The sequence below is a fragment of the Falco biarmicus genome, chromosome 6, assembly GCF_023638135.1.
Source record: "Falco biarmicus isolate bFalBia1 chromosome 6, bFalBia1.pri, whole genome shotgun sequence".
NCBI classification, from domain to species: Eukaryota; Metazoa; Chordata; class Aves; order Falconiformes; family Falconidae; genus Falco; species Falco biarmicus.
Genome location: NC_079293.1, coordinates 19,299,008 through 19,321,230, shown reverse-complemented (window position 1 = coordinate 19,321,230; position 22,223 = coordinate 19,299,008). Strand labels below are relative to the sequence as shown.

At 42.7% G+C, this 22,223-nt stretch overlaps 2 protein-coding genes across 5 annotated transcripts; both read right to left on the bottom strand.

Moving 5' to 3' along the window:
- Positions 1–1,335: 1,335 nt before the first annotated feature.
- LOC130151135 (glutathione S-transferase) lies at positions 1,336–11,915 on the bottom strand. Of its 2 annotated transcripts, none has more exons than XM_056342908.1 (7): positions 11,775–11,915; positions 8,447–8,553; positions 7,335–7,386; positions 6,968–7,100; positions 5,757–5,898; positions 2,534–2,665; positions 1,336–1,687 (listed from the first exon to the last, which is right to left on the bottom strand). In XM_056342908.1, the coding sequence occupies exons 2-7, from the start codon at positions 8,531–8,533 to the stop codon at positions 1,565–1,567; spliced, it is 669 nt and encodes a 222-aa protein (XP_056198883.1). In that variant the 5' UTR covers positions 8,534–8,553; positions 11,775–11,915; the 3' UTR covers positions 1,336–1,564. The 2 variants fall into 2 exon arrangements, with proteins under 2 accessions (XP_056198883.1, XP_056198882.1); XM_056342907.1 differs by having other exon boundaries at positions 11,766–11,899.
- A 1,037-nt stretch (positions 11,916–12,952) lies between these two features.
- LOC130151136 (glutathione S-transferase-like) lies at positions 12,953–19,603 on the bottom strand. 3 transcript variants are annotated; one of them, XM_056342910.1, is made up of 7 exons: positions 19,456–19,598; positions 18,277–18,382; positions 17,516–17,567; positions 15,635–15,767; positions 14,652–14,793; positions 13,671–13,802; positions 12,953–13,340 (listed from the first exon to the last, which is right to left on the bottom strand). In XM_056342910.1, exons 2-7 carry the CDS (start codon positions 18,361–18,363, stop codon positions 13,221–13,223), a joined length of 666 nt encoding a protein of 221 aa, XP_056198885.1. In that variant the 5' UTR covers positions 18,364–18,382; positions 19,456–19,598; the 3' UTR covers positions 12,953–13,220. The 3 variants fall into 3 exon arrangements, with proteins under 3 accessions (XP_056198885.1, XP_056198886.1, XP_056198887.1); XM_056342911.1 differs by lacking the exon at positions 13,671–13,802 and having other exon boundaries at positions 19,456–19,603; XM_056342912.1 differs by lacking the exons at positions 18,277–18,382; positions 19,456–19,598 and adding an exon at positions 17,870–17,893.
- Positions 19,604–22,223: the final 2,620 nt, after the last annotated feature.

The following is a 22,223-nucleotide window of genomic DNA, read 5'->3' as shown; positions in this document are numbered from 1 at the left end:
CTTGAGTAACCAGTGCCAATTTGCATATCTGTACTGCAGACAAGGTGAATCCTGCCTTATAGATTAAGCTCCAATGAAAAGTTTAGGCAAGCTAGCACTGAAATGCAGAAGCCATCCTGCAGTTGCGGCTACCCCGTATCCTAAATGCAACAAGATGTTATTTTTGAGCACATCCAGAGCTGAGCCTTTGGGGCATTCTCTGAATTAGCCCTTGGTTGGGGGGCTGGGACTAGCTTCCCAGTCCAACTGTTATCCAGACGCTTTTGCAGAAATTCCTGAGCTGCCCAAACAAGTAGCATTCTTAGCAAGTCCAACATATCCCTGTGGGCCTGAAGACTCACAAAATGTAAAGTGATGTCCTGTGCCAGTTTCTGTCATGGTTCAGCAATCAGCACTTGTTTGGAGCAGAGGTAAAGCTCAATGACAGCGGAGTACTATAGTGGACATAGCAAATACTGCTACCTTGGTAATTTTAATGTAAGACTTTTAGGACCTCATCTGGGGAGTGCCTAGGCAATTGGGGTGTTTTCAGTTTGTACCTCTCAGATGTGTTCTGTGGCTCAAGTTAGAATTAACTTTACTAGGCAACAATTCTGTATATACACTGGCTGACCGTTTTCTCTGCCCAATCAGTTCAAGTCCTGCTGAGAAAAACACCTAACTGAAAGAAAGAATAGTTTATGGCACTGTTCTTAAAGGGAACAGTGATGGTTCCCATGAAATTAGGGTAAAGAATCTGAAAGAGTAGTGAATGCTTTAATCACTGTTGAGATAAACCTAACCCTTTTAATGAAAAGGTAAACAGCCAGTGCAGTTCTCTTGACAACTACTTGGGAAGGGGCTGGAGAATGTAAAACCTTATAAAAAAAAAACAAACAGTCAAGTGGTTATTTTCCTCACTGTTACCATCTAGCCAAGCAGCAAGAAGAGCAAGGGAATAGGCGCTTTCAGTAGATGGAAACACCATCAGGCTAATTAAACACAAGTACTTTGATCTTTCAGTGAACAAAACCACTTCCAAAAGATTCATGTGGTGATTAAAAAAGTTTCTTACTTTTGCCATAAACTCACCAGGCTTGTGAGTTTTAGGGTTTATTTATTTATTAAACTGCTGCTCTGAAAGTACAGAGACAGCAGTGAAATACAGCAGGGGGGCAGTGAACTTTGATTGAGGAGACCACCTAGAGAGAAAACAAAAAGATCTAGGCCTGAATTTAAATAACTTCCCCATTTTTATGGAGTGGCTCTTCTCTCCTGCACTCTATGAAGTGGTGGGGGCTTTCTACAGTACTCTGCAAGCTATAGCTGAAACATTTTACCCTACCAGGCATGTACTGTAATTAAACACAAAGTATCAGCATATTTTATTTCATGTAACTGCTCCATGAAATATCACTTTCTGGACTCAACAGGTCCAAATCAGCCTTTTACGCTAATTTAAAAGTGTATTATGTTTCAACAATTATCATGCAAGCTACAGAATACATGTATGCAGTTTACACTTACAAGGCACAGCTCTGGCAATATACTAACTACAGTTGTATGATCTTCGGCAGCCAAATGATTAGATATTGAATATCTTCCTCACATTGGCAATAAACTTCTCATCTGCTGGTGGCTTCCTCTGGCTGCCAGGCTGCAAGAATTTTTTGATTGTTGGAATGTTGCTTGTTCTTCCTTTAAAAGCCTGTAAGGGGCAGCAGTAAAGCCAATGACAGTAAGGAAATTGTAATTCCATCCTTTATAACTTAAAAATCAGGTGACCTGGATATTTACTTGTCATTCCTATTTATTAAACTGAGAAAGGTAGCAGCTCCTTATAGCCAGCTCAGCCCTCAGCATTTTCCATTTAAAAAAAAAAAAAAAAAACAAACCACAAAACCCCAACATACTACTGAATTGGAAAATTCAGGTGTGAATATTCTGATTGGCAATGCTGGTGCTATGAAGTTTAGCTTGGTTTCCCAGATGGGGATGGGAGAGTTTAATATTGAAGAGTTAAGGTTCATCTAGAAAAAGTGGAAGAAAAAAGGAAAAAAAAGCAAAAAAAGATACATTTGGACAAAAAAAGCGGCAAAAGCAGCAATACTTCAGTGCAAAGCACAATGGAAGACAAGACATAAGAAATTTAACAAGTTTTGTGTATGATTTCTTCAAAATATAATTTTGCTAGCAAAAAGAGAATAACAAGAACTGCAGACACAGCAGGCTGCAGGCTTCCCCTCCTGATGCTCACTGTGTGTTTGAAGACATAGAAGCAGCAGTTTACTAACGCTACCAGTTTGGTCCTGTAAGTGAATTCCTGCCAGCTGAGAACAGCTGGGAAAAGCAGAGCTGGAGAAAGGTGAGCCCCCAGCAGCTCTGGGAGCAAGGCAGTGCACCTGTTTTCAGGTGGTTGTAGCCCACAGAAGTGGACCAGAGAACTGTCAGTAACAGTACAATGGTTCAAAAGATTTAACCATCAGCTAGCTTTTAAAACTGGGCAGTGAAATTTGTATGTTATATGCCATGTTGAGATCAGATGATTACCAACCTGCAGCAGAGGGAACGCAGACAGTATATCAGGCTTGCATTCTTCTGCCATTAAAATGGCTTCCAGCAGATGTATGTCTGCCCAGCTTAATTTGTTGCCAACAAGATAATCATGCCCATGGTCTTTTAAGGCCTACAAAATACAAACAAATAACAGAAGTCATATAGGATGTAACAATTTGACCTAGATATTTAATTACAGACAGATTTCTACAAAAACACACAGCACAGCAAATCCATGCAAGAACCTATAAAGTCAGGAAATGGTAGATACTCTCACAACAAAAAATCAAACCAGAACTCATGTTTCAGTGTGCACAGACCTATCACTCACTCTAACCTACTGCACCAGGTAACTGTAGCAAGTCCACTATCATAAGAAATACTTAAATCATACAAAAGAAACAGGATAGAGAGGATATAGTAATTGGAAGAGGTAGCAAGGACAGTTTACCTGTAGCATGCTTTGATTTTTGTAAAAAAAGTCAAGTGAATTCCCAGATGTTTCAGCCAAATTTGAGATTGCTGATTATAGTTGAAATAGGTCAGGAATGAAGGAACACAGCCTTTCCATCCTTCATCCTGTATGGAAGGATTCTTTCATGGCAAACTGCTGATGCAAGAATCACAGTCTTCCAAGGCTACTAAGAGCTGTAACAAACAAGTTGTGCTGAATGTTGCAACACAGCTTCAGAGCAGTTACCAGCGCTCCAGCCTACCTTTTTCTTGAAGACTGTGACACTTAGAGCAGGAGCAAGAGAAGGAAATGTTTTAGTGCAGCATTAGAGTAGCTTAGGCACAGACACAACGACCAAATGTGCGCTAGAAGTATGACAACAGTCTATGACTTTGGAAGCTGATTCCTTCTCCAGTCCACCTGCCAATTTCACTGTAACAGAGGCAGTAAACTCTGACACAGACAAAGATGATAACTACATGTAGTTATTTCTTACACTGCTCTAACAACATCCAGCCCAGCTCGTCTGTCAAAGCCATATGGGAACTCCCAAACTGAGCATCAGAACCAGACAGCCTGCAGTGCCCTACAGTCCCTTTTGCCGCTCTGCCTGGCTGCTGACTGTTTAAAGTGAACACTCACAGCTAGTGCTATTTTCTGTCAGGCTGGCGTAACACATGGACTACAAACCCTGCTAAACCGAATCAATGGTCAACTTAAACAGCTGGTACAGGAGGAAAATTGTTCATCATTCTAACAAAATCAATTAGGCTAAAAATCACGGAAAAGTTTAGTTGTGTCTTCACTGTAAGTAAACAAGGGTTATCTTGAAGACTTCCCTGCAGTGAGTATACACACTGAAACGTAACAGTAATTTCTGCCACCTAGGCACAGGTTCAGAGAGTATGTATGTACATAAATTTGCTTTTTTGGTTATTTATAAATATTTATGTTATATTCATATAATATAATCTTCAAATCTCTGGAAGATTAATGTGTGCAATCAATGTCTCTCAGCACAGCCTTCCATTGCTATGGCAGTGGATCCGTATGAACTCATATTACAGGAGTGCTGGCTTATGTTGTTCATGTGCAAATTTTTTTTCACAGGGCAGCCTCTGTGGGTTTCGCTTCTGCAGTTTAAGACTAATAGAGGCACATGAAATTGCATCAAGACCTGTACTTTCTGAATGGGCTTCAGCTGCCTGTGAACTAAGGATTCAAGCTAGAAACCTGGCTCAGCTCTCAAACAACACGGCTCTGTACCCTTGGCAGAGACTTCTGAGACAACTGCCACGCTCTGAAAAAGCACTGTGAGGAAGTCTGTATAGTACAAGCATACAAAGTACAAAAGATAAAGTTACAAACAGAAGTACACTAGTGAGATAAGGATCACAGCTGGCTCAATTTGAACAGGAAAATGTTAACACCAAAAAAAAAAAAAATATCGTAAAGGGAAAACCAAAACAAAACAACAGAACAAACAGCAAGCTGGTAGAAAATGGCAACTCAGTAACATCCAGCCTATGTTCCAGGGAGAAGAAAAGAACTGCCTGAAAAGAAAAGACCAACTCCTGCCTAGCTAAGAAAGACTCTTCATGTGCTCTACAGGGGTGGCAATGCCTTACCTCGTAGCTCGTTGTAGGCTAACTCTTTGAGGCATGCTAGCCAGTAAATAAATGGTTTATGCTTTTAAGCTAAATACATCCTGTTTGCAGAGCCTCTTTGTGCACACCTAAGGATGTCCAAATAGCAATTCAGAAAAAGACAGTAATAGTCTAAGTATAAAATATGTAAGCAATGGGGTTTAGAAAGTCCGCAGAATCAGGTCCTTAATTATAAAGCGCAATTATATTTAACTTTGAACCGCAAGAGTTGTCGTGGTTTAACCCCAGCCAGCAAGTAAGTACCACGCAGCCGCTTGCTCACTCACTCCCTGCCCCTGCCAGCAGGATGGGGAGGAGAATCAGGAAAAAAGTAAAACTCAAAGAGTTGAGGTAAGAATAATTTAGTAACTGAAATAAAATAAAAATAATAAACAACATCAGCAGCAATTGTAATGAAAAGGAGAGAAAAAGGGAGAGGAATTAAATCCAATGGGAAGAGGGAAAAAAACCCAAGGGATGCACAATACAGTTGTTCATCACTCACCAACCAATGCCCAGCCAGTCCCCAAGCAGTGATCGGAAGGTCCCAGCCAACTCCCCCCAGTTTATATACTCAGCATGACTTTCTCTGGCATGGCATACCCCTCTGGCTAGTTTGGATCAGCTGTCCTGGCTGTGCCCTCCCCCCATTCCCCACGCCCCTCCAGCCCTCTCTCTGGCAGGGCCTGAGAAACTGAAAAGTCCTTGACTTAGTATAAACATTCCCAAGCAACAACCAAAACCATCCATGTGCTGTCAACACTGTTCTCACACCAACCCCCAAACACAGCACTGCACCAGCTACTAAGACGAAAATAATCCCAGCCAAAACCAGGACAAGAGTATATTACATTCTCAGGCAACAAGTTCTGAAGGCTGGCACACGCATTTAAATGGTGCATTTATGCAAAATGCTAGAAGCTATCAGTCACTAAGCTAGGTTTAAAAAGTAGGATCTGCTCTTTGAGGAGTCTTAAAAAGAATCAAAGATACTCAGAACTGAAACCACCCAGAAACTACTTTGTGGCCCTCTTCACACTGCTGCATACTGGCTCCATCATAAAGTTCCAGAGTTGCCCCACTTTACTGTCTTTGTGGACTACTGGTGATTTACCACTTACCTTTTCATAAACAGGGAAGTACCTGCTTGAAGCTCGTTCAGTGATTAAGGCAAGATTCTTTTCTTTTGTGTCAGCTGGTTGAAAAGGGAGATACATGATCATTCCCATCAGGTCTGTTGTTCCCTCCACATACATATCAATCCTGAAACAAATACTTCTATTTTACATTTACCGTTTGAACATTCCATTTTGGTTATTTTCCTGAAATACAATGCTGAAGTGATCACTGAGTAAAATGCTTACAAGTGAATGTAACATAAGACACTAGTTTGTTTCCAACTTGTTCTTCCACTTTGATTTTTTTCAAAGTACCTATCTTTATAAACAGGCTTACAGTGTCTGCAACAAGGCAAGGTATAAAAAACAGTCTGCAACTAATGTATCTGAAGCAGAGTTCACACTGTTTTCCATTGATAATCTATTCATCTATGCCATGGGAGGAAAGATCCCATATGCAAACCATGCTAGAGGGAAAAAAAATATTTTTGAGGTCTAATCATGAAAGGATCCCACAGCTACCAACTGTCAGTTCAGACATGCCAGTCCATAATAATCCCCACAATCTCTGCAGTTTTCCCTCCATTATCACAGAATAAACCCTTTACAGTAAGTGGCAGTCAGTTAAGTTAAGGACTTAACTGAACTTTTGGGTGACTTTTTAAAGAAAAGAGTAAATAAGGATTTTGCTTTTGCATTAGCCCTTTAATTATGAGCACAGAAAGTATCCACAGCTTACACAGTAAAGTGATATTAGGAAAATAGTGGTTTATCTTTCAGTAGCATTAAGCCACTGGATGTCTTTTTTTAAATCAGCTGTGAAAGATTCTTTTCATTTTGAAAAAAGGAAATTAGAACACTTAAAGACACTTCATATTTTTTGCAGGTAGCTGTAGTTTTTCCCTACTGCTTTCCCATTTAAAGAGAGAGGGGAAAAAGGGCATACTTAGCCTTTATTATTGTTTTAAGGTCCTGCAGTTGCCCAGGAACTTAATGCACTTATGGTCTCTGCTACAACATTCTCACTATGTTGACAATTAACAGTCATTCATCAATCACAAGGACCATTCACCTAATCCCTGGATCTGAGGAGTCAAAGCACTGGCAGATGTATATGCACCCTTACAGGCAGCTATTTCACAGTAATATTCTTCTCATAAATATTAAAAATCATGGAAGAGTATTAGTAAGGATAGTATGCACTGTTACCGTACCAGGCTCTCTCCTTCAGGTCTTTTCCATAGAGGTTGTACTTCGCTGCTATGTAGCTGAGGATGGCTCTAGTCTGCACCATCTTCATCCCATCGATCTCCACCATGGGCACTTGCTGGAATAGCAGGGATCCATCTTAGGAAGAAAGAGGAGCAAACTACTCAGACTGCTGCAATAGCACACTGAATATGAGAAAGAGACCTGGTAACACACCAAGACATTTCCAATGAAAGCATCCACAAGCAAGCGGGAGTTTCAAATCTTTTCTTTACAGGTCACATTGTATTGGAGGTCTTACAAAAATATCACCTGTTGTCCTTCTGTTATACTGGTGTGAATTTATGTTTAGGGTACAGTTTACAAACTCACCATTGCGTAATTTTTCTAGGTCCTCCTTTGTTTCTATGAATTCTTCCTCAAACTGAAAGGCAACAATAGAAAACAACACTGTTTCACTCCAAAGGCAATTGAGAAGTGGAAAGAAGTATGGAAGTTGGACTCTACGTCTCCACACTATCCCCCATACTTCTCATGATTGTGTTGACCCCCTACTCCTATTCATCTCTTTGCTACAGCAAATAACCCAGGACTACAGCGTCCCCAGCCCCATAGTAAGTTTCCCTCATTATAAAGACCAGTCTATTTGCCTGCATGAACGATTAACAGACACCAAATCATTCACTTAAAAGCAGCTGATGCCACATGAAATAATTGAGAAATTTAAAATATCTTATGCCTCTGTCAGACAGCATTTATCTCCCTCTTTCCCCCTCTGGCATTTTTATTTTTTAATGAGAAGGACATTCAAATGACAGCAAGATCTTTGCTTCCTCAGCACTCGTGCTCTGCAGCTTCTCTGTCAGCAACATTCACAAGTAAGCACTATTAAAAAAGCCTTTTATTTCCAATGAAGTCTAAATAGTTTGAGAAAATAGTTTCAAAGCACTATAATCAAACAAAAAATGAATGTAGAAATTAAGATTAAAGACAGGATGGTTTTCACCTGTGAATCTAGATAGCTCCCCTACTGCCTTCAGGGCAGCTCTGTTGATTTGTACCACTGAGATCCTGACCCAAAGAATGAAAAGCACCTTGTTTGGAGATAACATTCTAAAGTGTTTCATGTGGTACCATGGTCTTGCAGTAAAGAACAATCATGAGGCACAGGGAAGTAATGAGTGTTCAGAAAAAGTCAGAGATACACAGGTTTGGTCTGTAGCAACAATTTTTGATCTCAGCTTAAAGTATGTTTAAAAAATGTTCAATTCTCTTTGCGTGTTAAAATCCTTCTACTGTGCAGCCATTGCCCAAGGCACACATTAAACACAACACAGGAGAGTGTATCACTGAAGCTAAGCATTCTGCATCATAATATGCAATGTTATGCGTATCTCTAAGCATAGACGCAACTGGGAAACCTTTCCAAAGATTACCTATTTTAATCACAGATTAATCTGATCACTTTATAAAAAAGTACAAACCTCAACCCCGGCTGCTGCTAACAGCCATCGGATTGACTCCATCTTCCCCCTTCCATTGGTGTAGTGCAGCTTGGGTTTCCCTGCCATGATTTCAGAGTTCTTGTTTCCTGATAAATTCAAGATTATGATCTTATAGGAAGCATCATTTAACTTAGCATTTAAAATGTTCCCATCCAAATTACTACAGTTAGATGAATGTGAAAGCAGAAGTGCAGTCAAAGCCTAGATACTTGGGTTTGATGCAACCAAGTTTCCTGTGGATCAGTGGAAATAACCAAGAAGTACACACTACCAGCATATGCAGCAATTCAAAAACGAATCATGACAGAATGTAAAAAGCATCTACTAAATCCTATACATATCTTTTAAAATATTAACATAGCTTTAAGAGCTCACAAGAGTTTTACATCCAAAGCAGCACTGTATGGTATTCCTGAATAAATACATTTTTAACCCTGTAGTGATGCAACCTCTTTAGTTGGCATTGGGTTTTGTGACAGCATCCGTGTCATACCAGACTTGAAAACATTTATGTCGAATGAATTGCTTCATAAGAACATCAACCCAGAGACAGCAGCACTATTTTCACCTGTCTCATTATGACATTTCAGAGCCCCATGGTACTGTAACTTTACAAACACAAGCTTATAACAGCAATATATATTCCAGCATGTATTTCACCAGGCCTGCTGACTTCCATATTTAGCTAGTTCTGTTTTGACCATTAACCAAATCACAATACATCCATTGTAGAGAATGTGGACCGACTTAAAACCCACTCCAATTTTACAACCAACAGTTAAACTGTAACAGGGCTTTATATCCTATTTGCCCTGAAAATTCAACTTTAAAATCAAACCCAAACAAACGAGCCCATGACCTCTGTTGGGCAGATACTGCCTGGTCAATGTCCCCAGCAGCAGGGGACTGAAGTCAGCCCATCGAATCATGGCACTGGGATGAAACACTTAATCCTTTCAAATTTCACTAACAAGTGTAGTCACATGCACTTGAACTCAGCATGTATGAACTCAGCAGCTGATGTGAGCTTGCTTGGTGCTGAAAACAAAGCTAACACTGTCCTCATCACTAATGGATCCCAGAAGAACGAAGCAGATTTAATAAGATGACAGAGTCACAGACTAACAAGAGTGCCTCACCATTAAGCTAAGGTTTTATCTGTTTACAGGCAGGCTTATTTATTCTTGCACAGACTTCACGGTATGTAATTGAGTCACAAAGCGGAAACTTTGGCCATAATCCCAACGGCATCAATGAAGAGGCACAAACAGAAAGTACAACAGTGAGAGAGGAGACTATATCCCCGGCCTTCTCCACTGAAGTCCTTTGTGTTGGGTGGTATTTTCAATAGGCAGCCACTGCTGTACTACGGGCTGGACTCACAGAAGAAACCTGGAGCCCCAGTCTAATATACAGGTCTTCAAAACCGCTGCTCAGATTCCACCTAGGCCTGACAATGCCTATATCCCCAGACACCTCAGTCTTTTGCAACAAAGTTCTCATTATACATAAATATATGCTTGATAATAAAGACTTTATTATATCTTGACAGTTTAGAGTTGGCATCTAGTCCAGAGCTGCTGGATGCTGAGCTAGATTCCTAATACCTGAATAGCAAAAGGGCGCATAAAGAAGGCATTTAGAGAAATGCCTTATCTACCTTACCAGGCCCTACACACAGAAGGCCATGACCTGTGCTCCACGACCTAGTTCCCATAAGCGTGAGCTGCTTTATACCAAGTGAAAGCGCTCTCAACCTTCCGTACTTCAAAAATACTTAATTCCCTGGCACTCAGCAAGTAGACGATAGTTCCACCAAAGAACTGTGCTTGGGCCGTGCTCACAGAATGGACAAGCACACCTCTAGCACGTAGGATCAAAGCTGGGAAACACACTACAAGGACAGGGTAGCGTTGAGCAGAAAGAACAAACCTCCCTGACCTCTCCCCAAATGAGAGGCAGAGCTGATAAAAACCAGCCCAGCCAGAGCCCTGCTTGCTAGCATCAGCTCAGTGCCCCACTCCAAACAGCTGGGAAAGCTGAGGAGCAGAGCAAGCGTCCGTGGAAAAAAATCCAGGTACCAACACAACCTGTACTTGTTCATCACAGTTCCTTACAGGGACTGGCCAAGGGTTGAGGATTTTTGCGCAAGTAAGAAAAAGCTCACATTTTCCTGGAACTGCGCTTAAGGACTGACTTGGGGGTTTCAGCTGAATGCTTATATAGGGTTGCAAAGTACTTGGGTAACTCTGCTGCTGCTCTGCGATGAATAGCCCTTGGTAAAGCAGTGAGCCATTAAAGAGTAGCAAAATTGGTAAATTATCTTTCTTGAATAGCAGTAACAGACCTGAAAATAAATCACAAACTTCCTTGATGTTCTAGGGCATCAGACCTTCCTCAGACCTCAGCACTGTCCTCACAGTGAGAAACAAGCAAGTGAATTTAACAGCAAGCTCGTATCCTGATGCAAGATCTTAATCCTTCTTCTCAGCTGAATGCGGACCCCAAAGCAGTTCCCTGCACCGCGCTGTTCCTCCAACACAGCCCAACAGGGCGGCCCGAGCAGAACGCCCTTACACACAGGCCTGCGCCGCACGGCCCGGCCCGGCCCCAGGCCACCTTAAGGCCGTTACTGCTGGCCAGCCCGTGGCGTGGCTGCCGCTGGGACCCCGGCCAAGTCCTGATGCATAAACCGTTCTTCCACCACCCGAGCCAGGAGGAGCGTTTGAACAAGGTGAAAGGCAAATTACCCCAAGAGATTTTAAAACTTTAACTCCGAACAGCAATTCCTCCTCGGGTTCCCTGCTGACCGCACGCAGAGCCAGACACACGCTCCCTCCCTGCGCTCCCACCCGGCGCGGACGGGTCCCCCGCAAGGCAGCGGGCTGGGTAACGCCGGCCGAACACCCCCGGCAGCGGCCGGGCGCTCGGGCTATCCCTGGAGCCAACACCGGCTGTCACGCACCTGGCCCACCGCCCTCCCGGCAGCGGCCGCGGCTGGCCGCCCCTAGCCCCGCAGGGGGCTCCTTCCCGGGGCCGGCTGCCCTGCCCTCCCCGCACCTAGCCGCGGCGGGTAGCGCGCCGAGCGACCGGCGCCGGGCGGCAGAGAGGGCCGCAAGGGGTGGCACAGAGCCCCGCGGCCGGCGGGCCGGAGCTCTGCCCGGGAGCCGCTGACAGCCCCTGCGCCCCGCGGCCAAACTCACACCCCGCGCCGGGCCGCCCCTCGCCCTACCCCACCCCGCACGCCTGCTGGGCCGCCGACCGCCGCCGCAGCCCCCCGGGCCGCCGCCGCCAGTACCCGCCGCACCGCCAACAGGTGCCCCGGCCCGGCCAGCTCCGCGCCGACTGCCCCCGCCTCCCGGCCCGCCGCGACGGGGCCGCTCCTCCCCTCAGCGGCCGGGGCGGGCTGACGGGCTGCCCCCGCCCCGCCTCAGGCCCGGCGGCGGCGGGAGGGGGCGAGAGGCGGGGCCCGCGGCCCCCGGGCGAGGTGCCGGGCCGCCGGTGTGCGGGGGCTCTGGCCCTGCGTGGCTGAAGGCGGGGGTCGGCAGCCGCCCGGGGGGCTCCCGTGGCGGGGGGTCGGCAGCCGCGGCCAGGGTTTGCAGCCCAGGTTTCTGACAGCGCTCGTCAGCTGCAGGGGCTGCGGGAGTGCCTCAGTGGGGTGGGAGGGACGCGGCTCTTGAAACAGCTCCAAATGTACACTCTGCTGCGGAAAAACATTGTGGTTTTTTCCTTTCTTGATGCTAAAAACTGGTTCCAGCTGCACGACAGCTCTTACAACGGAACTATCTGTGTTAGCAAGAGTTTTAGTGCCCTGACTCTGCCCAGCTTAAAACTTCCAGCACTAGAGCATTGGTTGGTTTTAGGGCACTGGCTGTTGCATTTACATACTTGGTTGATTTGGTGTTTAATTAACATACACATTTACGTGTTCAACTGCCTTGCTAGGCTATCAGTAGTAGAGCTTGACCTGAGTGATTATACTGTTCAACTTAGGTACAACTTATATTTAACTTAAGTTTGATATAATGTAAGTCAACATGAGGTCCAACGTTTCAAGGTCCACTAGTGCATGGCTCCAATGTGATGACTCCTTCCTCAAACAATTAATTTTCAACTTTACAGTTGGTGACAAACATTCATTTCTCAGCTGAGCCTGTAAAGTGCTCTTACTGCTACAGTAGACCTTTTGTTAAAGGAAATACTGGCGAAGCCATGGTACCGGAGTTTTAACAACAAAACAGAGGTGCGGTAGGATCTCTGATCCCAGCATACTCCCAAGTTAATTTTGGAGGAAAGCTGAATCCAAACCCACCACCCCCATCAAACCACAACCTGCAGGCTTTTCCTGGCGTTTCCCAGAACAGATATATTGACTGCTGTTTGGGCTAAGCTCTCTTCATTTTCCAGCAACTCTTGGGAATGCTGGAAAGACAGAACCAGAGAGCCCTTAGGTATGTAGCAGCAAGAAGCCATTGAACAAACTGGTTTTGAGTGTCAATAGTAAGACTTTATTTTAGATGTTCTCTTAAGTAATTTAAGACATACTGTGTTGTCCAGTGTACCCCCTAATTCAGTGAACTATTTCATTTGCTGGTATGCTCACCTTGGAGATGTTTGCAATAGGCTAAAACCAGTCCTGTAGCTAAGGAGAGAGAGATCAAAAACCTTTTTACTATTTTCATTAATTTCACTTTGTCACTATCAGCAAACACCAAGACAATGAAATAGAGTTTCTGTGGGTTTAGGTTGCTGCTCAGTGGAAAATTTTCATCAGTTTTGGTACGTCTTTTTCTTGTAGTGGTGGTTTCCTCTGGCTGCCAGGCTGGAGGAATTTCTTTATTGTGGGGATATTGCTTATTCTTGCTTTAAAACTCTACAAAACAAAAACAAAATAGCACTGTGCTGTTAAGAACCATGGTAACTGTCAGGCATTTAGATGTTATCTATGCTCTTTAAGTAATGTTATGGGTTAATCCTGCAGAAGAATCTTTATACTCCATCCTATTATGCTTTTGTGGCTATAGTGACAGAAGGCAGCAATAACCATTAGTATTCAAGGCCAGCTAAAACTATTTAGGACATTTGAGTTTGATTTTGTTTTTCACTTCTTTCCTCACCCTCCCACTCTCCTGTATTTCTCAGCCAGTGTAAATCAGGGGTCCTGCTTTGATTCATTGTCCATTAAAACTGTCCATTCTATTACCTGCAAGAGAGGAAATTTGGCAAGTATATCAGGCTTGCACTCTTCTGCCATTAAAATGGTTTCAAGTAATTGCACATCTGCCCTGCTAAACCGGTTGCCAACAAGAAAGTCTTGTCCATGGTCTTTCAAAACCTAAAAACAGAACCAGAAGCAGATGTGATTTTTTTTTTCTCTGCGTGACTTAACATGATATCTTCAAAGCAAGGTCATACACTGCATGGAGTTGTCCTTGAAAGAAGGAAATGCAGTAAGAGTATCTGTAGTACAAACAAATTATCTGACCACACTGTCATCCTAGGCATAATTCATCAGTCCTTTCTCTTCTGCATTTCTTTCTGGCAGCTCAGTTGTACTCCTCTTGCCTTCATTTCTCTAGCTCATGTAGTCAGTGCTGTTGTGTTGAAGGCTGAACTTTACGGGATACAGCCACCACTGCAAATGCCTATACAAAATTTACAAGAGGCTTAAGGCTCTTCAGCCCAGGGCATATTAAGAGTATCTTGGACTCTTTCTCCTTTACTTCTCACCGGCTTTCCTCTTCAACTTTGGGAATGTGCATTGAGAGCTCTCCAGTCCTGACACCCAGCTAATCCATCCTCTCTTGTTCCAGAAGGAGCTGAAATGCTTTTACATAGCATGGATGGTAGAGGGGGTTGTGCATTTGTGAGGAAACTTTATATAAAAGCTGATGCTATAGTGTCTTTTGTCTGAAACAACATACAGGCTAGAACATGGACATTTGGGGAGCTCGGTGTGTCCTGGGTTTTTGCAGCACTGCATCTCTCCCAGATTTGTAGTGTCTTCTGTCCCCTCTGTAATGTCCTGTCCCCATCCTCATCCTAGCAACACCAAAACCATAACATTTGTATCGAAGTCGTAACTTTTCTTCTCCATTTTGCTCAATAAAATGTTTTTGTGTAGAGCCAGGATGGAGTTTCAGGAAAACAATATTAATTAAGTTACTGCATCTTTGCCACATACCTTCTCATAGACCGGGAAGTATCTGTTTGTGGCCTTGTCCACAATAGTAGCAAAATGTTGCTCCTTTTTATCTGCCGGTTGGAAAGGATGGGTCATGAGCAACTCGTTCAGATCTATTATTGCTTCCACATACATATCAATTCTGAAAAGAACAGATACAGCTGGAAAAGTCAAACACAGTAGGTCTGAATAGCATGTTAGCTACCTGCACAACCCCACTGAGATGTTGGGAACTCTCTGCCTCTTCTATCCAGCATGCATAGCTTGGAGCTGTGCCCCCCAGAGTGCAGCAGCTTCAGGGGGGAGCAGGGTGAAAGACAAGTGCCAAGTGCCTAGCCAAAAACTAAAAGACTGTGCCCCTTCCATTTTTCACTAAGGAGGGATGATACTTCTTTGTATTAAGTTTTTCTGAACCTGAGTACAAAATTGGCATGTGTACCATCCAAACTTGTGTTAAAAATCTGGTCAGGTGTGGTAAATTAAACAGTGGATCTATACAATTCCTAACAAATATCTTGACGTATTTACTAGTACTAATTAACTTGAAGAATTTAAAAATATTTCAGGTCAAAACATGTGCCCTAAGAGCCCTGTCCTTTAATAACCAGTTATTAATTCTAATTCTTGGTTAAATGAGAGAAATATTTTCTTTCCATCTTTGATGTGGTGAAAATGCCTGCTGCTGACAACTGCAGGAGAAAATGAAAAGCAGCATCAGTAAGACAGTCTGCCCTCTGTGCTCCTGACTACTTTCTTCTGATAACTGTATTGACCTTTGATCTTCATGAACTCCCTTGCGCCATGATGCCTATCTAATCTAGTTGGTTATTCCTGTTATAGATATAACCCACAGCCATGGTCCACACGTGCTGCATGAAAAGCTGCTGTATCACGCTGAATCTGTGAGCTGGAGCATTCTTGTGTTACACAGAGAGGTAGTGTGAACTGCAGTCTAACAAACAAAGATGGTACTGTTACAGTACAGGGCTCTCTCCTTCAGGTCCTTCCCATAGAGGTTGTACTTCGCTGCTATGTAGTTGCCAATGGCTCTGCTCTGTGCCATCTTCATTCCATCGATCTCCACCATTGGCACTTGCTGGAACAGCAGGGATCCGTCTAGGGAAAAGGGGACAAGACAAAGAGACATTCAGTCTCTGAATGAGAACCATTGGTGGGTGTTTGGCAAAGTAGCCACACATATTATTTTTTATTTAGAATCATTGAATCATTTAGGTTGGAAAAGACCATGAAGATCATCGAGTCCAACTGCAAACACAGCCAAGTCCACCACTAAACCATGTCCCTGAGCACTATGTCTACATGCTTCCAGGGGTGGTGACTCAACCAATTCCCTGGGCAGCCTGCTCCAATGCTTGACAACCCTTTAGGTGGCAGTCTTCCTCATTCTCACGGCAAAGTACCATGAAAACAAGAACCATTTCTTAATGACTTGTTGATAATATTATAGCACTTAGCTTCTTGAATTTTCTTCAGATCTGAGGAAGCACCCAAATGCAGGACTTTCAGCAGTCATACACTGAAAAAGACAAGTCCTGTGCTGCATGGCCCTAACTCCGATGATTCTCATGGAGGTTAGTACAGATGAGAAGGACTGAAGGATCTGACCCAGCCCGTTTCTGTCATGCTTTGGCAAGTATTACAGAAATCTAGACTATTTAAGGGCTTGCCAACTTATAATGTGAACATACATGCATATAATAACTTTGTGACTACTATATTGACTTTATACAAAGGCATACATCTTTACAGGCATGAAGCAGGAGATAATGGGTGGGTTTCATGAGTTTCCTGCAAGAGCCAAATACCACTTGGTCTGAGACTGTAGCCGTGTAAATCCCTTACTGATCTGCAGGAGTTTTATTCCAGCAAGGAAGAAGTCAAAATACCTCCAGGAACTGATCGGAGAAACAAGTCAGAGTATTTGCTTTATGGAATCATATTTCTCAACTCAGATAACTGATCAGCTACGTCTGCCTTTGTATCCACTGTAAGGCAATCACGCAGAGAAACTTGTCTGCTATTAAAGGCACATTTTCGTTTACGCTCGCATCTCAAAATGCTTTTTGAAAGGTGGCAGGGGGATCAAGTTATTGTTCCTAAAGGAGAGCAGGACTGCAAATGCCAACCCTAGCTCAGAGTTCTTTGAAAAGCCAAGTGAACTAGAAGAGTACATGCGTAATTAGGTTTGTAGCAAATGTGAATATCATGTTCACAAAGATGGAAGCTAAACATAGAAAGGTGAATAGTTACCTTGGGAAACAGGAAGGCATCAGAAATCTGAAACTCTGATTTCATATGGATTATAAAGCAACAACTTTGTAGGCTAAAATGCTACTGAATTTCAAGATGATCTGATGACAAAAACCTGTATTGTCATAGGGCAGGAGGCAATGGGCACAGACTGAAACAAAGGACAGTAAATCATGTGAACTTAAGGAAAGGCTTTTTACTGAGAGAATTACTGAACACTGGCATGGATTGCCCAGAGAGGCTGTGGAATCTCCAACCTTGGAGATATTCAAAACCCAGCTGGACACTGTCCTGGGCAACTGGCTCTAGGTGGCCTTGCTTGAAGAAGGGGGGTGGAGCAGATGATCTCAAGAGGTCCCTTTTGACATCAACCCTTCCGTGATTCAATGAAGACTGAAGCAACTGGGTGGATGATACCATCTAACACGCTGATGAGTGCATCTGTGATACCTCATGAACAATCCAGTCTAGATTTTCTTTTTAAGAGACGTAAGACTTCTTAGGTATTCTAAGACAAACAATTCTTCTTCTAATTATGATTATCATTATCATTACTATTATCAACTAATTATTAAAAAGCGAAGGAAACTTACCCTTCTGTAACTTTATCAGATCATCCTTTGTTTCCAGAAAACATTCTTCAAACTGCAGGAAATACAGAAGAAAAGTTGCGTTGTCACCACATGTTTTAGCTTTGCATGAGACAATGAGAGCACAAAAAGCTGTATTTTGGAGAACTTTATTTTTAAAAAAATAAATCAGATTTGGAAGTGACATCTTTAAAAATGTATTTTGCCTCTGTTGAATCCTCTCCTCCTCCCTCTCACATGTGATTCATGTTTTAGCATAGGTAATCTGAGGTGACTGAAAGGCACAAAACCCTGTCCGCTGAGCAAACAATGACCACGCCACTTCTGTTGTCAGGGCTGGCCAGTAGCATACAGTACCTTCAGGAGTAAGCTACACTGTAGTAGGCATAATTTTTTGCTGTTTTGGACATTGGAATTTAACTGAAGGTCTTCAGAATTGAAAGTGCTCAACCCCTGTGATCAGAAAATATGAAGCCAGTTTCTGCTGCTGTAGTTTAATTTTTTGTCTTTCACTAGCTACGGGGGGGGGGGGGGGGGGGGGGGGGGGGAGGAGTTTGTAGTGCTACCAGTAGGCTTGGCACATGATACTGGGAAGTGAAACAGGAACTTGCCCCGCTGCTTAGGGTAAGCTAGTGGTCATTGTTGGCTTGGTCAGCAATGCACTAAATGCAGAGCTTGCAGCTGCTAGTCTGTCACCTTTTTTATAAGGAACAGTAAAAATATGTATTTGTCACATGCTTTTAGTATAAAAAACAGAGGCAAACCTCAACCCCAGCTGCTGCTAGTAGCCACCGTATTGATTCCATTCGGCCTCGTCCATTGAAGTAGTGCAGCTTGGGCTTCCCAGACATATTCCCACGTGCCTGCTCTCTGGAATAAAGAAGCAAGGTTTGCAAAATTAAGATTCAGAATACTGATTTTGAGTCTCTAACTGGTTCTCAAGTATTGTTCAAAGTTGTCTTGCTTGAAACCAATGATTTATGGTCCAAGACTCTCATCAGATTCATAGAGAAGGTAACAGTTAAACTATATTGAGAGAGTACATTGTGTCATTTTGCCTTAAAATGTCTTTTATATGTGCAGGTTAGTTAAACAGAACTCTGTACTGAGACCAATTGGCCCATGTTGGAGAACAAGCAAATCAAAACCCATTTGCATCCCAAAGTGTTCTGCTCTGACCAAAAAGAAGGTTGTGGGAGACACACTGTTCTGTTTACTTTGGCATTATCTCAGGATACAGTTTACTATTTAATCAGATGTACAATATAAGCTCAGCAATTGCTGTGCTTTCTTCAGCAGCTTCTCCATAATAAAGTGACAGGAAAGATCTTTTTTTCCCTTTGTAAACGTTCAATCTCATTTACGACACTTCTCTCTTATCTTTAGGGAAGCACCTGAAGATGTGGAACTTAATTAATCTCTGGTAACATTAGATTTGCCTTTATCACAGGCAGAGCCAAAGTGCAATACCTGCTTGGTCCAGTTCCAACTCTGCCAGAATTTAAAGCAACAATATTTTCTAGCCAGACTGACAACCACCCTATTAAGAACCAATGCACTGACATCAGCAGCAAACATGTAGACAGTGCCTGGTTTCTACTAGCTTCACAGTTATTAACACCACGTCAACAATAAAGCTGAAGCATTAAGAGCAGCAAAAATAAAATTACTAAAAACCCACTATATTACTGCCTTTGTAAATAACATGTCATCTTCTCTACAGTAGGAATAAGGGAGTGAGAGGAAGCACCCCACATTTCTGAGATCTACATTGCTTTTTCTTAAATTTGTACACCTAGAAAGCCGTTGATTAATAATTCAACATTTGACGCACATAACCATGTTAGTAAAGAAAGTACATACAAGTATTTAATCCATAAAACCTGTTCACTTAGTTTCAAGTAACTAATTCCCTATGCATGTCCAAACCGCAAAAAGCTTACCTTCTGCACAGTGTAAATCACTCTAAGCTCACAGTAGCTGTGCCTTGAGATTATATAGGTCTGTAGTCCCTCCTACAAAGAGGAGTGCAAACAGCCCTCTGCTGATGGGAAACTCCTATTTCTTAAACAAATAAAATCAGTTAGGTCTGTTTAGTCCCTTCTCACCTACAGAAAATAAATCCCTGACTAATGATTACTATGTACAAATGTAAGGTTCACAAGAGGTCATGATCATTGGGACATCTCTGACAGCAGAAAATTGTATGCTTCCTATTTTCATTGTTTGGCAACCTACCAGTTAAAAAGAATCTGAACAGCTGAAAAGCTCCCATGATTTAAAAACATGCTGTGATGGCAATCAAAATTTTATTGTAATATTTTATGGGTTTTTACTTTACTTTTTTTTCAAGGACTGAAACTTTACATAAGTCACACCAACTAATTCAGTTTGAGTCCTTCATAGGTTTCCTTCCTTTCCTTAATGATGGGGGATAATACTTTAGGACATTTTTTCTGCTGAATTTCATTCACGAACATAGAAGCTTTTTTTCTGTTTCTGCCAAAACTTTTTCCCTAAATTTGACCTAGTGAAAATGCATGCCAAGGACAACTGTAGGAGACAATGAATGAAGAGTGGCATCAGAAAGCAAACTGCTCTCTGTACTCCTGACTGCTTTCTTCTGATAACTCTGTTGACTTCACAGAGCCAATACAGCATGAACTCTCATGCACTATCCTGCCTGTCTAATCTAGCTGGTTAATACTGTTGCAGACATTATCTACTGGCAAGGTTAATGTCCTATATTAAAATCTGCTGAATCATCCTGAGCTATGTAACTGTGAGCTGGCATACTCTTCTGGTATTATACAGGGAGATTGTATGAACTTATGTCTATCAAACAAAAAATTTAGTTGTTACAGTACGTGGGGGCTCTCTCCTTCAGGTTCTTCCTGTAGACTGACTTTGCTGCTATGTAGCTGAAAATGATCCTCATCCCATTCGGCTCCACCACTGGTACCTGTTAGACCAATGTGTTCCCCGTTTGACAATAAAATAAGCTTGATCATTTATTTAAAGCTAGAACCAGAGAAGGACAAGACATCAAAACAGTCACCACTGCAATGTCTTGTCTTTTAGGAAGTTCCCCAATGGAACACTCTGTGCCCTATACAGCACACGGGGAGAGCTAGGCTTCACAGAAGGGGACTTCTCACGGATAGCACATCCCATAGCCTCCACCTTCTGGTTCAGGCTCTTTTCTTTCTTATTTCCCTCTGTCCCCCTCTTACATTTCGGGAGGTTCTGTCCAGTGAAAGCTTGCAGCGGGGCTCAGTTACCTATGCAGAGGTATCCATGCTGCTATGCACGTTCCAGGGCATCTGTTGGCCTCCAGCTGCTGCTCCAGAGAGCCCAGCTCTGCAGCATGTGCCACATGTCAGCCCTGCAGAGGTGTCGCAGGGAACCCCGGCATCTGTGCTAAGCGCAGCAGCAGCAGACTGTTGGTACTGCTGTAGAAGCACAAGCTGCCCACATTTTGTTTTCTGTTAACATCCAACCCAAAATAATTTGTTCATACTTTCTAATGAAACAGAACTCTGCATACAAATGTTTGGTTTGCTTGCTTCCTGGAGAAGTTACTGCTTTCCCCTCTAGGCTTCTGGGAGTGCTGATTTCTGCTGTTAGCACTGAGTTTTTTAAGAGTTAAAGATCAAACTACGCTGCTGGAAACAGTGTTTCTGGAATTGTTGGACAGAGGTGATTTATGACCCAGAGTCTAGGATAATGTAGGCGGTAAGTTGTCCCTGTGGAAACATATGCACCAAGGTACATCTGGTAGCGTTTCACAAATCAGACTCACTCTTAGGTAGCTTGGCTGGATTAGTCATTTGTAGACCTGGCCATGATAAACTAAGGACTTGACATCCACTGTGTCAGAGGACTGCAAGGTAACAAAACATGATTTCACGCATGAAAGTTAATCAGTGTAGACAACTTGGGAAAACTCATCTCCTGGAAACTCTGTAGACATCTACATCTAGTCTAGTTGTCTAGTCTCCTTTAAATAGGTCTAAATTCAGGAGCAATCCCTCCATCATGCAGTCGAGCTACAGCTGATATCCAAACTACTTGAAAGGATGCCGTCTCAACTGAGACAGTTAAAAGTTTAGATGAAGCCAGTCTCTTCAGCCTTCCCTTAGGGGAGAGGAGTAAAAGTCTTCAGAGGGTGATTTATTGCAACACTGACATTTCTTACCCTGTCAGAGATACCCATCAAGATTTAAGGCAAGTCCTTGTCAACACAATTACTAGCATAAATAAAAGTGAAAAATAAAAATACAGTCTGTCTCCTAACCTAACAGGACTTTTGGAAATGTCACTTTACTGAGCTTGTCAAGTATTTTTGAAAATGCTATGGAAGTATTATTTATATCTTGCATGCCTGAAAGCATCTGATCTCCTAAGAACATTTAGGTTCAGCTTGACCATCCAGGAGTTAAAACTAGGGGAAATGTTAAAGATACCTTAATAACTTAGAAGGGAATATTCACCTCAGCTGCTTCTGTTGGCCACCTGCTTCTTTCCATTTAGCCTCTTCCTTTAAAACAATAAGGTATAAAATGTTTGTTGGTTTGTTTCAAACATGATACTGATTTCTTGACAAAGCATTAGAAAATGGTTTGTGTCATCAGCCTTTGTTAACTTTCCTCTCTATATAAAACATATCAGAATTATGTTAATTTGAATTGGAGCTGTGTCCAAAATGATG

Coding starts and splice junctions, on each gene's coding strand:
- LOC130151135 (XM_056342908.1), bottom strand. CDS start 8,533: ATGGCAGGGAAACCCAAGCTGCACTACACCAATGGAAGGGGGAAGATG. Junction 7,101..7,334: donor CCTAGAAAAATTACGCAATG/GTGAGTTTGTAA, acceptor TTTCTTCCTAAG/ATGGATCCCTGCTATTCCAG. Junction 1,688..2,533: donor CTGCGTTCCCTCTGCTGCAG/GTTGGTAATCAT, acceptor TGCCCCTTACAG/GCTTTTAAAGGAAGAACAAG.
- LOC130151136 (XM_056342910.1), bottom strand. CDS start 18,363: ATGTCTGGGAAGCCCAAGCTGCACTACTTCAATGGACGAGGCCGAATG. Junction 14,794..15,634: donor GACCTGAAGGAGAGAGCCCT/GTACTGTAACAG, acceptor TGTTCTTTTCAG/AATTGATATGTATGTGGAAG. Junction 13,803..14,651: donor ACTTCCCGGTCTATGAGAAG/GTATGTGGCAAA, acceptor TTCTGTTTTTAG/GTTTTGAAAGACCATGGACA.